We start from the raw sequence: 14,756 nt of genomic DNA on the forward strand, positions 1-14,756 counted from the left end.
TGAAAAGTATTATTTTGTTGTAATTTCCGGCTACCTAAGGATGGGAGAGGCCCAGGACACTGCAGTCAGTATATTATGTGGAGCAGGTTATATTGTGGTTTATTTATGAACTTTTACATGTTTATTTTCTTCTTTGCGGTATGCGGGCCTCTCACTGTTGCGGCCTCTCCCGTTGAGGAGCACAGGCTCCGGACACGCAGGCTCAGCGGCCATGGCTCACGGGCCTAGCCACTCCGCGGCATGTGGGATCTTCCCGGACTGGGGCACGAACCCGTGTCCCCTGCATTGGCAGGCAGACTCTCAACCACTGCGCCACAAGGGAAGCCCACATGTTTATTTTCTATGCAAGTTTGTGTGCTCCTTTTTGAGTTTTGGTAGATAAGTGTTTTGTAACTTTGGAATACTTGGAGTTATATATATATATATTTTAATGTAGTAGTTAAAGCCGTGGAGAGTGTACTAGTCTACCTAGGTTCAAATTCTGGCTTTACCCTATGACTTCCCTGTGGCTTCCTCTGCTCACCTATTAAAAAGGAGGATAATAAGACTGCTGTGGTGAGTTATATACTAAGTGCTATTTAAGCATTTGCTATAATGATCATATATACTCGAAGGCAAGGAACTTGCCCCTTGATCATCTCTGTATTCCTAGTGCTTAAGAATTCCTAGTGCTTTCCTAGTGCATTGTCTTAGGATAGAGATAGCTCAGTATAGTTCTTCTCACTATAAAGTACTGTTATGTTGAAAGTCTTTGCTTGTGTACTAGTAATCTATGACATATCTGCTGAGGACAAGGAAAGGAATAGTTTTAAAACTGCAATGGATAACAAAAGATTGTATGATGTAATGCCTTTATTATGTAATTATAAAACTAACAAATGATCGTGGTAGAAAATTTGAAAAACTCCTAGACAAAAGAGAGGTCAACAATATTTGGAGTAACTTTCAGAGTGTAGAGTTGTCCATGAATATTAGTGCTTTCATATTTTCCAGGACTTTCAGTAGACTCTGCTTCTTAAGAGTCTATTCATGATATTTTACTTTAATGATGTTTTCATCATGGGGACACACACACACACAGAAATCTGTTAAAAAAAAAAAGAAAGGCATGTAAATCACCTATGTTTCAGATAGCCACATGAAATAAAGTGAGAAAGGTCAACAAGCTGAAAGAATGTGGAGTAGCATCTCCTTAATTGCTTACATAACTCTGATAATTACCTCTTTGTGGATAAAGTAATTAATGGGGAATCTAATTCAAGAAAAATGTATGAACTTCAAGCCTTCTCAAAGCCAAGTATTTCTTTCCACAAAAGGTTACTTTCCTAGGCCGTGCTTCCTTATTACCAGACAGGGAAAGAGTATTGTATGGCAAAGGATCTTCCTGAAGGAAGGTGCTTCCCACACTGATTGTCATAAATGACTTCGGAATGACTGTTGCTGTATTACCAAAATCTTAAACTAGGATATTTTTGACAAATGCGGTCCTTAGTTAATTTTTAGAGCGACAAACTGTCAGATGGCTCTGAAATAACAATTGTCTGGCTATTCTTCAGGGTGATCACAATATGGTAATGACCTTGAAGTATCACTAAAAAGCAGGAAGGTGTGAGTCTTCCTTTGGTGCCAGAGTGAAATGCGAGTTGGAGTTGGAGTTGGAAAAGAGGCCCACAACCAAGTGATAGAGAAGGAAATGTGAGGTCATTGGTGAAAAACCAGGTTGAAGTTAAGGTGAAGAGGCATGAGGAAATGGGCAACTGTTCCAGTATTACAAAGATCATCAAGAAGCATATCCATGAATGTGGTTTGTATTGCAATCTGCTGAAAAAGAGACAAATATCCTGGCCTGGCCTTCATGGAGATTATATTTTATTGATTCTGATAATAGATTATTGTTGAAAAGGGCCTCCTATAAATTATAACCATGCAAAGGCAGCAAGATAATTTTTTTTCTTTATGTATGTGTTTCTCATTCCTACTCACTTCTCTCTTAGGGGAAGAGAAAATCACAAAAAGCAAAAATGTCAATTCTCAGCTATTCATTTTCAAAATAATTTTTTTTCCAAATTCCAGTGGAGGCAATAGGTTAACTGTTAAGATTTGTAAGGCTCAAAACGCTAGATTTTTACAAAATGTCGCCAAATTTTATTCCACAAATAATAGCTTTGCAAAGAATATATGGTGATGCAAAGTTGGAAAAAGCTGGTTTTTCTTCCGTGAATGGCTTCACTGTGTTGGGAGAAGAGGCGCAGAAGAAATCAAAGTAATTAAACATGGGGTGAGTTTTCCTGATAGGGGACTCTAGTGCTTTAAAATAGACTAGATAATCCTAGGGATAATCTGAGGGTAGAACAGACCAATGCCTCATTTCCAATTTGGTACCCTGGAAGAAAACAATGTATTTTCTTTAAGGTCTTGAGAGGTTTTTCTTCTGCTTTGTTTTGGTTTTGGTTCATTTTGTAATCAGCCTTATTAAGGTATCATTTACATACAATCAAATGCAGACATTTTTCATCAACGGCTCAGTGACTTTTAATTAATGTATACATTTGTATAACTACCACCCCCATAAAGATAGATAACAATTCTAAAACCCTAGAAAGTTTCCTCCCAGGCTTTTGCAAAAGTATCCCCATCTCCCACCCCAAGGCCACCACGGATCTGTTTTTTATCTTTAGAGATGACTTTTGCCCAGTTTAGAATTTCATGTAAGTTGAATAATACAGTAGGTGCCCTTCTGATCTGGCTTCACTTGTTCAGCATATGGTTTCTGAGATTCATTCATGTTGGGATGTTTTAAACCAGGACTTTAGCCTGGGTGGCTGATGTTGTCTGAAGGCACCTATAGGTACATATGAGTCTCTGGCATTGTCACTGTCTGTTCTTGGCTCAGTATTTTCAACTTTATAAGAAGCACAAGGTTGAAGTAAGGAAGATCATTGTCAGTATAATGGAAGTGAAGTGGGTTCTGTTATATAATATTCTCAGCATAAATTGATCTGCTTGGAATCATTGTGTTGATAATGGACAAGGATACTCCTCCTCCAAAAACCTTGATACTATAAAACTTCTAAAGGATGCTGTCCTAGGACTCTTTTAATTTTCATGTTTTGGGAAACATTTCTGGAGAATTCAAATGCTCGCAACCTGAAAGAAGCAATTATTCACCTGAAGGCTAACTCTGCTAAAGTTGAGTTGTCTGACCTTTACATGCTGATAGAACCCAAATAGCCTTGCAAAACAATGCTCTCTTGTTGGATATAAGCATATAGATTGTTTAAGATGGACGTGTATATGCAGTAAAGTGAAAAAACAAAGAATCTTTGAGTTTCCCTTGCTGGGTTTTTTTATTTTTTCATTTAAGTTTCTATAGCATATGCTAATAATTCAGGGAAACCTCAGGTTAGTTTTAGGTCCACTCTACATAAATGTTGAAGTACTCCATATCCACCTTTTTTGTACCTTCCTTCTTTTCTTCCATCTTTCCTTTCTAACTTCTTATAATCCATTATACTTAATCCTGCATTTGCTGAGGTGGCAATTAGTGTAGGAAAATACTGTGAAATTTTGCTGTTCAGAACGCATGTTGACCAAATTCTATATTGAGAAAAGGTCTGAATTTACCCAGAGTAACCCTTTCTCAGCGTCTCTGAATAAAGGGCATAGAAACTGGGTTATATATAATATCCTGACAGGTATGTAGAACTCATAGCAATTGCCCTAAAGAGCTTACCTAGCATAGATGCATATGAATGCATTTAATGATTGCTTTATTGGCAGCAGTGCCAACCTACACAGTCTGTTTGGTTTTATATTATTCTCATTACCTGCTGTTTACCACTGTATACATTGCTAATGGTGTGGTTTCTACGGCTTGTGAATTTCACGGCCAAATAATATGTAATTTATTGCACACTTTAGTGTAGAAGATGGAGACTCCATAACTTTTCGTGTGCTCTTTGCCCCTTTAGAATGTATTACACTGAGATCAGGCAAAGTAATAAATTTATTTCAGATGTGCGGGATAGCTAAACATCAATTAGGACTGATGGGCAATATTTCTGCTTCCAGCAACATAACAGTTTTTAAAGACTAAGCCATTGAACGTGGAGTCACTGAACATGGGACTCAGTTCACTGGGATCCTTCTTAGAAAAATAAAGGACAACTTGAATTGGATTTGTGTGGCTTATTCAAGTAGTAACTAATCAGCTACACCTTGGTGAACTTAATTTGTCACAATTGTTTGGTATTTTATTAACTCTCTTCCCCTTCTTCCCCGACTCTCACGAGAACGGATCATGAGTATCTTAAAACATACTAAGTCGTCTTCCATCCCTGTTAATCTAACTACAAAAGCACACTTTCCTTATCCAATGTAACTTACTGTCTTTTAGAGTGGCTGGGGTTTTAATTCTCTACAAAATTAAAACCAGCAAAGAGAAAGATTTTCAAGGAGCCACCACCTTGTAGTGCTTTAGAAAGAAGACTTTAGAATTAAGGGCAAATATATCATTTTATAGCTAAAGCACCTGAGGCCTAAAGTAGGAAGGTAACCATCAAGGTCAGGGAAGGGGTAGAAGATCAGGTTTCAAGCTGAGGAAGAGTCTACAGGGACTCAATCTGAGCAGGTCAAAAACTGAAAGGAGACCACAAATGTTCTGGGAATGCTGGCATCTGGCCTCAAGTGTGGGATTCAGACAGGGAGCGGACCTGGGGGGAACTGAGCTTCTGCAGTAGGCAGAGAAGTCCACGTCCTCTCCGGAAAGTACCACTGACATCAGGGAGTTGAGGGGAAAGAGCAGAATTCCAGTCCACCTGAGAAAGCAGGCCAGTCTGATTAACTCTGAATTTAGGCTTATTTCAGATACTTCTTGAGAAAGAACTTGGACAAGAGCAAGTCCCACGCAGCCTCTTTTAAATCCTTGCCCAGTATTTTCTGGTGGAGCTGCTTAAACCCTCCAACTGACTCCAGTATTTTAATTTCACTCTGTATTTAATTCCGACAGTTCTATGACTGATTATTTAATGGGCAAATAAGTAGGGTCACAAAAGAGTGTGAATGTATTTTACAGGATGAGGATGGGCGGAGTGGAGCAGTCTGGAATAGGACACCAATAAAAAGGGATCTTGGTAAAGAAGAACGTCTATTAGAAATGGAGAGGAATTCGCAAGGAAATTAGTGCCTGACACCACGCCCTTCTCTCTGCATGTTTAGAAGCTAGTTTCTAATTTTATTTTCGTAGGAGCTGTCCCTGTGATGAATTCTCTTTTACCTCCACACCATTTATCACATGGACATATTGTGAAGTTTGTGTGAGAGAAAGCAAGTATTAGAATGTGTCTTGCAAGGAGCTATAAACACTTCCTAGAACAATCTAGGGTAGAAGGAAAAGGAAAGGAAGGTGGAAACAAAGGAGAAAGACAGCTAATGATGCTGGAGTCTCTCGTTGGGATTTGTGGTATGTCTTTTTGAAAGTAAGTACAGAAAGTCAGAACTTGACTGATTGTTTCCTGATCACGGTTTGTTTTCAGTTCTGCTTTTTTCTTGCTCTCTCATCAGTTATTCCAGCCATTGCTATGTCATTTTCAGTTTCAGTAAGCATGCCTGTCTTGTTTCCATTTGCATTTTTCATGCAAACGTTGATTGAACTGATGACCCCGAGTTATCAAGGAAACATTAGATACACCAGTAGATACATTTCTTAATTTTAGAAAAAAATTACCGAGTGAAGGTTAAAATAACTCCTCTTCAATTTGTCATTTTAAAAAAACTTCTCCTAACATACAATACCTCATTGCCTAACAATGCCAGATAAATGAAGAATTCCTATGTATTCATGAATGCAGGCTAGTCTGTATATTTTTTGGCAGGTATGACCGTTACCGAGGGTAACGGCCTGGTTTGCTGGCCATGTCCTGTCTCCTAGATAGTTGTAGTTTCTGTTGTCTTTCAGTTGGTCCATTGGATATCAGAGGTGAATTTATAAAACTATACTTCCCTTTACACTTAGTTTTTTGTTTTGTTTTGTTTTACTTGAAGTATAGTTGATTGACAATGTTGTGTTTCAGGTGTACAGCCAAGTGATTCCGATATATGTATTTCTTCTTCAGATCCTTTTCCATTATAGGTTATTACAAGGTATTGAATATAGTTGCCTGTGCTATACAGTAGGACCTCGTAGTCTATCTACTTTATATATAGTATACACTTACTTTGTGTGATCCACGCTGGTCAGACCACATGATTATTTTCACTTCTGATATAATTTCTTCAGGTCTAACCTCAAATCTTTGATAAGAAGATATTTTTTAGCATGTGTGTGCTCTAAATCCAACAGTAGTTAGCAGAGATATGGTTTTGCACTAGGTATTCTTCGCTTTTTTGTTCTCGGCCAAGCAACTGAAAATTAGCTTTTATTTTCTGGTTGGTTTGCTAGATGTTTATGACTATAATAAAAGTCTTACATTTTGTCTCATATCTTAAAACACAATCTGAATTAGCAATGGGTATTGTGCTATACATAGGCGCTGTGATATAAATATTGTATCTAATTTCAAAAACATATAGCCTAGAAGGGAACACAGACACACAAGCAGCAATTATGGCAACTGCATTTGTTTACTAAGTGAAATAGTACTGAGATGGGTAAAGTGCTAGCAAGTCTTGAACAGCCAAATCAGCTTCAAAAACAGATGCGCAGTTCTTTAAAAATCTTTTTAACATTTTTCCATCTACATGTAGAATATAACTTAGCATAAAAACGGTACGGGTTTTATTTTAAGTAATGTAGCATTTTGACATCCTCATAATGAAATTAAATCCAGAAGGAGGTTTCTCTCCATGATCTCTTGAAATGGTCCTTGATCATCCACAATATTTCCCATCAACACAAAGGTGGTACCAAGGGCAGGAAACTCCAGCATTATTAAAGTTTCATAAAGCAAAGTCAATTTTAAGAATATAATGTCCCCAAACTGATAAAGGTCTTGACAGAAAATTTCAAGGGAAGCATAAATTGTTTTTTGTTTGTCAGAGGGCAAAAATATTTAGGTTGAGTTAATGAATGGTAGAGTTTTTGAGTGGAGAGTGTCCTTAAAATATTATGTAGATCTGTACTGTCAACAGATGCTAGCCACGTGGCATTATTTATATTTAAACAAATTTAAAAATAAGATTAAAAAATCAGTTCCTAAGTTGCATTTGCCATATTTCAAAGATGTTTATTAGCTCCATGTAGCTACTGAACACTGCATTGCATGGTACAGATATAGAATATTTTCATTATCAACAAAAATTTTATTGAGCAATACTAAAATTATACCCAGATATTCACAGAGAAGGCAACCAAGTCTCAAGGAAATAATATAACTTCCCCAAGATCACACAGCTGTGTTTTTAAAGAAAAACAAAATGACACAAAGGAAATAGTAACAGAGGCATTAACGAAACTCAGTAAGTTTCTGGAGCAGTCAAAGTAGGGTTTAAAAGTGCATACTTAGCTGTTAGCAGGGCTGAAGCTCTTGATGGTTGGTAAGATCTACCTGCCTGAATTTGGACATTAGCATTTTATGCAATGAATTAAAAGCAAAAAATCCTTTCAGCGAATGGCTGCTCCATAGTTTTAGTCACTGCCGTGATTCCATAGTTTTAGCCACTGCCGTGCTTCCAGGTTATGTTTATCACTTTCATATACAGGGCACCACTGTGAGATGTGATGGTTTATTTGACCCCAGAGAAATCAAGAATCTTGTGGGGGTTATGGCTATATTTGAAAAGGTTGATTTTTAAATGCATCATGCAGACTGGCCCTGTTTTAAAAGGGATTCCTGCCATCAAATAATCAAAATGTAAACTCTCTTCTTACCTTGCAAAAGTCAAAGATAGTCCCTGCATCTTTATTATTTCGTTGAAATCCAAATATTATTTTTCCATTCTCTAACTTGTTTTCCTCACAGTGTGATCAACTATTGCCAAGGAAGGAAAGGTTAGATTTATCAGTCAAAGTTTGCTAAAGGCCCCCTAGGTAACTGAACCCTCAGGAGAAACAATCGTCATGTATTCTTTTTCTGTTGTTTCAGTATCTTCGTAAAGAGTCATTTCAATATGTTTGGTTCTGTAGCAGAGGTTCTGTGAAGTGCTTATCTTCCTCAGAGGTCCAGAAAGCCTGCGAGTCTGTGGGTAAAGATGGGTAAGGAGAGAGAGGGAAGGAGGCTAGATAGAGGCTCAGTGCTGAGACAAGGACAGTGTTCTAAAGCCTCCTGGGGGTGAGGCTGGGGTGCACAAACACCCACGACTAATCTAGACAGAAACTGAATAATCAAGGGAACGACCACTGTGAAGCCATGTGGTCACCTCTCCCTCTAGAAATAAATATTGCCCTCAGTAAGTCTCCCCCCTGCCCCAGAAGAGCATTAGGAAGGTCTGGAGAGGGGGATTATTGGCAGAAATGGAAAAAGCAGGTTGAAGGGATTAGCCTGGAGCAGAGAGCCCAAGAAACCCAAGCCAGTAGATGGAAGGCAGACTTTTCCTGGAAGTCTCCAAGCCCAAGTCAAGTTCTGGGACCACCAAGTACAGTCAAAGAGTGCTCATGTAACCCCTTGGGGCCCCCACGGGAGTGGAGGAAGACTGGACAGAGAGGGAGAAGGGGCCACTGAAGGTACAGTATTTACGATGGGATTTAACTCCTCAAAGGCCTCCCAGTAGCTTCAGATCTGCTCAAGAATCCTTCATGTCCTGCTGGTTTGCAGCGAGTGGCTCACAGCTTCAAGGCCTCCTCTGCCAGATGGAGAACTATTTCAAACATCCTGCCTCTATTTTGTACTCTAGCAATGCAGACAGGAAACCTGACCCCATTTTCAGGTTCTAAAGAGAAATTCTAAGTACCTGAAAGACTGAGGAACATGGTGGCTTTTATTTAAGATGTGGAGATAGAGAGCACATACCTGGACTTGGGCCTGCAGCAGCACCGAATTGCACCAAGAGTTCCCTTTATTTTCTCTCGCATCTCTGTTCCTCCTTTTCTCTCTGCTGGATTAGCCATGGGGACTCCCAAGTTCTTCATTGTGTGGTCCTGGTACCAAGATTCTCCTGGGAATTATAAAGCTATTCACCTTCTACATCGAGCACTTCTTATTTTTTCCCCAGCAACGTAAGTCATCCTTAAGAAGGGTCAGGGTGCTAGCTCTTAAATATATATTAGTCATCCCTTTGTACATTAAATTCTCTTTCTTGGAGACTGCTCCTGAGATGGTGTTCACCGTGCTCCCAGCTGGCCTCCTGAAGTTCTGCCCTGCCTTCCCCAACAGGTACAGTTCAGGAGCTGCCTACCTCAGGGTGATAAGTTCTCTTCTAGTTGCTTTATTCCTTTCCCTTTTACATTTAGAGAGTATAACTGGAATACATAAACTTCTCTGTGACCACAGCTTTATTTGCAACCCACAGGTTTTGTTATGGGATGTTTTCATTATCATTCAATTAATAAAATTCTAATTCCCATTGCGACTTTATCTTTGACCTACATAATGATCAGAAGTATGTCTTTAATATCCAACTATTTGCTAAAATATTGGTTATATAGGTTTAAATTTCTTGCTTATTCGGAGTCTTGTTTTATAACCAGAATATAGTCAATTTTATAAATGTGCCACGTGCACCTAAAAATTTCTGTGGGATATATATATTCCATCATTGTTGGTAGAGTGTTTTATATAAATTTAGGCCAAAGTTTTTAATGATGGTATTCAGATCTTCTATAATCTGCTGATTTATTGTTGTGGTTCTATGTTACTGATCTAGGTAATTCAGATTTTCCTATTTCTACTTAGATTTTTGGAATTTCCCTTCATATATTGCATTGAAGTTTAGATTTATAATATATTCCTTGTAAAGTAACAGTGGGTTTTATTATCCTGCCTTATCGCCAGTGATACTTTTTGCTTTCAAATCTATGTTAACATTAAAAAATCTTCTTCAATTTTGCTTATTGTTGTTATGCCATAATTGTTGAATCCTTTTTTTTCTGACTCTTGTCTCTTGTAGGTGGCATAGAATTAGGTTTTTTGTTTCAATAATCCTTGTCCTTTGAGTATTTACAGTTAATGTATTTTCTTACAGATTGTTTACTCCTTGTTTACTATTTGTCCCACCTTGTTATGTTCCTTTTGCTCTTCTTTCTTCCTTTGAGATATCTTCAAATTCCATTTCCCTTGTATTAGCTTGTTATTTTTACATAAGTAGCAGTTACACATGTACCATGACTTATTAGCTCTTTTACTGCTTCTCAGGCAATGCTGAGATCTTAAATTTCTTTTACTATATTTTCCTCTTCCATTTGTTTTAATGCATTCTAATTTTTGATATATTTTATTATTACCCTTTTGTGTTGTTAGATTTTATTTAGGTTTATCCATTTATTTATCCTTTCTGTTATACATAATTCTTTATAAAGTCCTTATTTTCATCTGTGATAATCTTCCTTCTGCCTGCAGGTCTCCCTTTATAATTTAATTCAGTCAGTTCTGATGAGAAAATATTTTCTAAATTTTGTTTGTCTGCAAATTTCCTTATTGCATCTTTCCTTCCAAACAACAATTTCTCTGCCTCTAGAATTCCCAATGGGCACCTCTTTTCTTTAGCACTTAAAAATGTTATTCCGGGGCTTCCCTGGTGGCGCAGTGGTTGAGAGTCCGCCTGCCGATGCAGGGGATGCGGGTTCGTGCCCTGGTCCGGGAGGATCCCACATGCCGCGGAGCGACTGGGCCCGTGGGCCATGGCCGCTGAGCCTGCGCATCCGGAGCCTGTGCTCCGCAACGGGAGAGGCCACAGCAGTGGGAGGCCCGCGTACCGCAAAAAAAAAAAAAAAAAAAAAATGTTATTCCGTTATTTTCTAGTATCCATTCAGCTTCGCTGAGAAGTAAACTGTAATCTTAATCCTATTGTTCCTTTGAAAGTAATCTCTCTCGTTTTGGTCGGGCTGCTTTTAAGATGTCATGCTTTTCTTTGCTATTCGTGAATTGTACTGTGGTGATCTTAGGTGTGGTTTTCTTTGTATTTGTTCTTGTTGCATTTTTTTAGTGCTTATTGATTTATGGCTCCATATATTCCTTTTAGTTTTAGAGAACTCTCAGCTGTTAATATTTCTGAAATATTGTTTTCATCCCAATCTCTCTCTCCTTTTTTCTTTGGACTCCAGTTTACACATATGATAAAAATGTTTACTGTGACCCATATGTCTCAAATGCGCTTATGTGTACTTTTTATTCTTTTCGTTTCCCGTGCTTTAGTCTTAATATTGTTACTACTCTATCTTCCAGTTCACTTACCTCTCTTTACCTGTGTCCAATCCACTACCGAGTTTTAAATTTAGTATAATTTTTAATTCTATCAGTTCAACTTCAATCCGTTTCTAGTTTCTAGTTGTCAAGTTAAATTCTTCACCTTGTCATCTATTTTCTTGAACTTGATAATATTTACCAAAATATGTATGAACTTTAATGTTTAGGTTATCTATGATTCTGATTCTGTTTTGTTTTTTATTCTAATTCTCCTTTTCTTGGTAGTCTTGGTGGTTCTTCAGTGAATACCAGACTTGGGATATGACAAGTTGTAGAGAATCTGAATGACATTACAGTTGCCCTTTGGACAACCTGGGTTTGAACTGCACAGATCCACTTATACATGGATTTTTTTTTCAATAAGTAATACAGTACTACATGATCTGTGGTTGGTTGAATCCTCAGATTCAGAACCACAGATAAGAAGGGCCGACCATAAAGTTATATGTGGATTTTTGACTACACAGGGAGTCAGCGTCTCTAACTCCAACATTGTTCCAGGGTCAACTGTATTTTCTTGAGGACAGAATTTCCTATTCTTAGGTAGGGAGCAGAGGGGAAGATCACCTCAGTCACCTGGACCAACTTCATACTCATTTTCCTTCTTTATAAGGTTCAATGTAGATGTTGCATCAACCTTCCTAACCCACACACACACACAGACACACAGACACACACACACACACATATGTAGAGACTTCCAGTGTCCTAATTCGTATCATTAGTTTTCCATTGGGCCACAAATCTTTCATAAGTTCTGAACGCCAATTTTGTCTCTTCAGCATTATGAGCCAACTAAGTCTTTGCTTTGACTTCAGTTAGCTTTTGTTTGACTTCTTAGCATCTTGTCTTGTCTACCTTTTATACATGGAAAATACTGCAAGGGAACACTGTTGCTGAATCCAGCTCTGTTCTCTGAATCTTTACTCTCTCTGTGATTTTGGTCCTTAAAATTCTAGCTGCCTTGTTATTTCTCAATTCCAACTCTGGTTTCCTTAGTCCTATGACATTGTCCTAAGATCTACTGGCTTTTCTACCTCTTAGGAGCCACATTTTTGAAGACTTTTGCTCTTCATCAGTAGTTTCTAAATGACTGGGCTAGAAACGCATGTGCAGAATATTGTTCTCACTTCAGTGAGTTTCTTTCTCTATTTTACTTTTCTAGGTCATGGCTACCTCAGTAGCTTTCTAACGCTCACAGTCAAATGTTGCTTATGATTTATCTGGCCTTTCTAGTATGTTTTCCTAAGGTAAACTGATATAGTTGGAAACAGAAGTTTGTACCCACCATTTAAAAAATTCTGTTTTGTCTTTCTATGAATTCTCTTTTTGTCCCATCTTCTGTCACTTTTTCCTACCCAAAATTCCCATTCTCACAGGTAGATTAAGATTAAAAATTATTATTAAGCTAATACGTTACTTTTGAAAGGAATTAATTTTGCTTTGAACAAGAACACAGATTGGTGAATGGAATATGGAAGATTCCTTAAGACCTTTTTCATCTCTAAGAGTAGTATCCAACCATCGGTACCATCATAAGTTTGTTAACTATGGAAGCAAGCAGTCTTTATAAAATCAGCATTTTTCTTATTTTTTTTATTTTTTTGGGTGTCACCAGGACTTGCCTTAGACCACAACTCCTGGCAACACCAAATATAAATGAACCCTGTTACCCATGGGCGTTTACTTGGCTCTGCCACCCTAAGATTGGCCTCCTGGCTCCTTAACCCCAGGGGACTCTAAGCCCTGGGCCACATTCTTGAACCCAAGCCCTGCTCCTCTGTCAGTGGGCAGAATAGTCCTGATACCCCCTGGACCAGGGACTGGGCACATGGCCCACATCTGCCACCACACGGGTCAGGGCGAGAGGGAAGAGGGACCTTGACATTCTCTTCTGGTTTCCCTCTGGGGCTTGGAGTCAGATCCAGGCAAAGACCCCTCCCTTCCGTGTGGAGCTCCTGGCCCCTCATTTGCAGCGCCCAAAACCTGCCTCTGGGGAACCCTTCATTTTGCTCCTTTCTTTGGCTGAGGGTGCTCAGGAAGGAAGCACTGCTGAGACCCAGAATCCCAGGCCAGAAGATGCCCAACGAAGTAGGCTAGGCCAGCCCCAGGACATGATACCGGAACTCCCTCCTAAACAAGACTGAACTCATCACACAGATGGGGAAACTGAGGTCGAAGAGGGCAACGGCTTACTGGCGGAGCCTGGAGCAGAGTCTCTAATGGACACATTCCATGTTACCACCAAAACATGGGATTTCTAGAGTGCAGCTCACCCTGTGCTGACCCCCCCTCTTAGCCTGGCCACCAAGGTCTCACCTCCATAATCCCATCCCACGACACCCCCTTCCTGTGTCCCACACAACAGCCGGATTAGACCCCTTGCCCTCAGGCTGTCGTTCACAGGGCTCCTTCTCCCCGAAGCTCCTTCTCCCACCTCTGCCTGCCCAAGTTCAACCAGCCTCTTTAGGGTCCGGCTCAATGCCAGCTCCTTCGTGAGCCACCCAGAGCCCTCATGCTCCTCTAACCTTCCGAGGTGCTTTGCCTCCACCCTCACACCCCGCGCTCTGTTGTCCACGTGAGCTGTGGTTACGGTGTGTGAGCTTCCTGAAGCCGCAGACCACCTCCCCTCTGGGCCCCAGCACCTGGCGCAGTACCCAGCACTCAGTAGGTGCTCAGTAAAATCTCCTCCTCATCTGATGCCCTGCCATGTCCTACCGATAACTGACAATAATGCCTATTGTTTACCGAGCATATACCATAAGCCCGGCTCTGGTACTGTCTCCCATCCTCATGTGATGGACCCAGGTCACAGAGGTTGTGTGACTTTCCTGAGGTCACAGCTCTGGAACTGGAACCCCACTGGTTCTTGTGCCTATATGAGTCTCCTTTCCTTCCCACTCACCTCTTCTAGGTCAGACCACCATCATTTCCTCACCCTGTCCTGTCACTAAAGACTTCCCATGACTCCTTGTGGCCCACTAGACAAAATCTAAACCCCTGAGCATGGCATCTAAACTCTGTGACATCTGGCTTCTTCCCTCTTTGCAGCTTCTCCTCTAGTCTCTGAGCATCACCTCGGTTTCCAGCCTACTGTACCTTGATTTACTTGTAGGCTCTGCACATGCTTTGCCCTCTGCCTAGAACACCCTTCCCCTACTTTTCCTCCTGTGAACTCCTACACATCTCTCAACATCCAAGATCAAGGGTTACCTTCCATTCTAGTCAGATGAGACAAGCAGCAAACGAACTGGACACAAAATTGAGAGCTCTACGAGGGAAGGACCTGTGTCATCATAGTATCCCCAATGCTTAACCCATAATCAGTGCTCAGTCAACATTTGTTGAATGAATAAATGAATACTCTATATATTCTTGTTGACTAAACGGAGAAATGGCGAAAGAATACAAGGCCACAGT

At 39.8% G+C, this 14,756-nt stretch overlaps 1 protein-coding gene across 1 annotated transcript in view; it reads right to left on the reverse strand.

Annotated features, from left to right (window-relative positions):
* Nucleotides 1-956: 956 nt before the first annotated feature.
* The window catches only part of LOC309973975 (metabotropic glutamate receptor 7-like), a gene marked incomplete at its 5' end in the record, with an annotated part of 96,067 nt that continues 82,267 nt past the window's right edge, over nucleotides 957-14,756 (reverse strand). The window contains one exon of the mRNA XM_082858437.1: nucleotides 957-1,085. Coding sequence (XP_082714563.1) covers nucleotide 1,085 — 1 coding nt within the window. The 3' untranslated portion in view covers nucleotides 957-1,084. The remainder of the gene's footprint in view (nucleotides 1,086-14,756) is intronic.

The sequence above is a fragment of the Leucopleurus acutus genome (assembly GCF_964270905.1).
Source record: "Leucopleurus acutus genome assembly, chromosome: 17".
NCBI lineage: Eukaryota > Metazoa > Chordata > Mammalia > Artiodactyla > Delphinidae > Leucopleurus > Leucopleurus acutus.